At 47.8% G+C, this 3,151-nt stretch overlaps 1 protein-coding gene across 2 annotated transcripts in view; it reads right to left on the bottom strand.

The window, feature by feature from the left end:
- The window catches only part of SF3B1 (splicing factor 3b subunit 1), a 25,952-nt gene extending 25,752 nt beyond the window's left edge, over nucleotides 1-200 (bottom strand). For both annotated transcript variants that reach the window (XM_009284689.2, XM_009284690.2), the window contains exon 1: nucleotides 111-200. In XM_009284689.2, coding sequence (XP_009282964.1) covers nucleotides 111-138 — 28 coding nt within the window. In that variant the 5' untranslated portion in view covers nucleotides 139-200. The remainder of the gene's footprint in view (nucleotides 1-110) is intronic.
- Nucleotides 201-3,151: the final 2,951 nt, after the last annotated feature.

Raw genomic sequence — 3,151 nt, 5'->3', positions numbered from 1 at the left:
AGAAGCCGGGCCTGACGCTGCCCAGAGTCGGGGAGAAACACAACCAAAAGACAACGACGGCGCGCGCACCTACAGGGGGCGCCGCTACGGGTGTTTTTCGGGCGTTTTACCTTCGTGGGTCTTGGCGATCTTCGCCATTTTGTCTGGAGCGAACAACGCCGAGGCGGAACTGGCGCGGCCCCGCCACTTCCGCTACAAGGCGGAAGGCCGAGAACTCAGTGCGCAAGCGCGGCTGTGCACCGCGCCGCGTCCAGCGAGGCGCTGGCGCCTTGCGCAAGCGCAGTACCGGCGGCGAGCAGACGCCACTCTGGCGGTGGGCAGTTCGGCCAGGGCCCAAGCCCCGCCCATCTCATTATGGATGGCGCGGCCAGCGAATGACAGCGCGGCTGAGCGGCACGGAGGCGGGCGCTGGGGGCGGGCGCTGAGGTGACCGGTGACGGTCCGTCCTGGACAGGGTGAGGCGGCAGTGGACGCGGCTCGGGATTCGCCGCGGGCTGAGGGGAGGTCAGACCGCGGGGAGAGGCCCGGGATGGCCCTGGAGCGGTCCTGACAGCCCGGTGGACGGCTGACAGCGGGGAAGGGTGCCAGAGCATCCCCCGCTGCTGCAGAAGGGGCGGCTGGCGCTGCTCATGGCGCTGGCCTCGGGAGCAGCGGCCGCCGGGTGCCAGGAGAGCAGGACAAGGCTTGGAAGGGGGCTGAGCCGTTTGCGGCCCGGGCCAGATGAGCTGGGTGGGGTGCAGCCAACTGCACTCCCCCCGAAGCATTGTCCCCATGCTGATGCACATCTTTCCACACCATCTGGGTTTATCTGTGAAATGTAGTGGTTCCCTCCCTCCGTGCTTGTCAGGCCAGTTCATAAGGGAAAATTGCCTTCTAGCGGCCCTCACACAAGAGTAAGAAGCTATGATGTATATGAAGGTGCAAGCACTTCAGTGCTTCCCTGTTATCTTCAGGCTAGCCAAGAGAATTCATGGCACTCTTCCAGTTTCTGGCTACAAGCTGTCTTCTTCCCATTTGAGACACCAAAAGATGATGACACTGCCAGTATACTGTGTGGACAGTCAAAATGCAATCATCAAACAGTTACTGTTTCCTGAAAACTTGCTTCTCACAGATACCGGTCTCTTCCTGAGGGCTGGCCCCACTGGAATTTGGATGCTCTGCTATGTTTGCCAAATTGCTTGACCTTTGTTTCATCTTATCAGGGTAACTGGCCCAGTACCAACAGATGAATTGCTGGGTATCGGAATAAAGCATATATATGTATACTTGCCACAAGATGGGGGCATAAGTGGATGACAGCACTTCAGGCAGATCAAGTCTATTCAATATTTTAGTAAGGGCTTGAGAGAGGGAATGGAAGCTACATTTCTAAAATTGGTAGATGACAGCAAACTGGCCAAAACCGCTAGCAGGTGGAAGAAGGAATTCAGAATCATCTTATATTGATCCATACAAGAAATAATCTAAGATCAAGGAGGTGAACTTTAATAACAAAAAGCAAAAAAAAATACATATTGGAATTTGAAATCAAGTATATGAGTTCAAAATAGCCAAAATAATCAGAAGGTGATCACATGTGGGTAGCAAATCAAAGCTAAGTGTCTATCAGCAGCAACATGCTGCTGCAGAGGAAGTAAATCTACTTCTAGGCCATTAAAAGTGGCATTGCATATAAAACCTGGAAAGCAATCGCTTCACTTTACTTGGCACAGTCAAAGCCACTGATGCAGTACATGAGATGATGGAGTTCATTTTGGGACCCTGCAGTTCAACAAGGACACGGACAGGCTCGACATAGTCTAGAACAGAGCAGGAGGAACGATCAGAGGTTTATGAAACATGGCCTAGGTGGGAATGTAAACACAAATTGATTAGCTGTTCTGCAATAACTGTCCTTATGCAGCTTCCGCATTTCATTTGGAAATGATGAACTTTTTTCCCCAGTTCTGTTGATGTAACATATACATGTTTCAACATCACTGTCTACAGCATGCTTCATAACTGAATAGGATCGATTCTGTCCACATGCAAAGCTCTGGAAACTCTCCCTTATAGTCAAGTGTTGTGAATGAGCTGATTTTTTATTCTCTCAGCTTTTAGTAGTAGTAAACACAAACCTAAGTGAAACACCAAGGCTGGCCGCATAACCTAAGTTCAAAGTCCATGATTGCTTAATCATACAACACATTAATGATATTTCATAACACAGTGTAATATGCCATTTATATAGCTTATTTACTACTATGCAGTTTTATTGTACAACTGCTAAGTTTCTAATCTCCTCAGAAGGTTTGCAACAAGCAAAGTTGAGTCAACTTGAGAACTTCTGATAAGGTAAAATGTATAAAGTATTTGCAAAAAGGGCAACAAATGCATGATGGCAAAACTCATATTCACTCCTCACAAATCATTCCCCTTATGAAAGTTGGTAGTTCACTTTACAGCTTTTTGATGATTGTCGTAAAGAAAATAAAGCCAAGGTTGTGTGTGTGTGTGAATAGGTATGTTTGATCGATCGATTGATGTACACACATCTGTCTGTCCTTGCTTTGTATTGCTTAGCTTGCAGAAGTTTGCTGAACAGTTCTGCTTGTAATACTTTACATAAGTACATGTATTCAAATGTTCCTAAGAGCGACTGTCATCTGAAGGTGCAGAGGGTCTTCTGGTTCTTCTCTTAGTGTTATTAAACTCGGGTTCTGCATTTCTAGAAAGATGCACTTGCACATGCTCATAGGCCACAAAAGGAGATATTTACTGAGCTGCCCAGGGACATGTGAGGGTAAGGTCGAGGCAGACAGTAATTCCCTACTGCAGGGATTTAATGCATGTAACTATTTTAAGTAAATGTCACATGCTCGGGTTCACTATGAAGATCAATTTGCAGTAACTTTCTCTTGTTTCTTCAGCCCGACTTCCAACTTATGTTAGGCAGAACAGTTGCAATATTGTATTTCCTCTGTTATTAAACAGAACTGAGCTCAGGGGTTGTGATCCTGAGGAACACTTTAAAATAGTAGTTTTGGAATATGCCATTTCCCACAGAAAAGGGAGTTCTGTGTTGTGAGAGCAAACAGGAATTGTGCTGTGATGAAGCAACAGGGAAACTGCTTTCTGCTTGTGTCTCTTCCCCCCCCCCCCCCCCCAC

The sequence above is a fragment of the Aptenodytes forsteri genome, unplaced genomic scaffold (assembly GCF_000699145.1).
Source record: "Aptenodytes forsteri isolate BGI_AS27 unplaced genomic scaffold, ASM69914v1 Scaffold183, whole genome shotgun sequence".
NCBI classification, from domain to species: domain Eukaryota; kingdom Metazoa; phylum Chordata; class Aves; order Sphenisciformes; family Spheniscidae; genus Aptenodytes; species Aptenodytes forsteri.
This window is presented reverse-complemented; position numbering and strand designations above follow the sequence as displayed.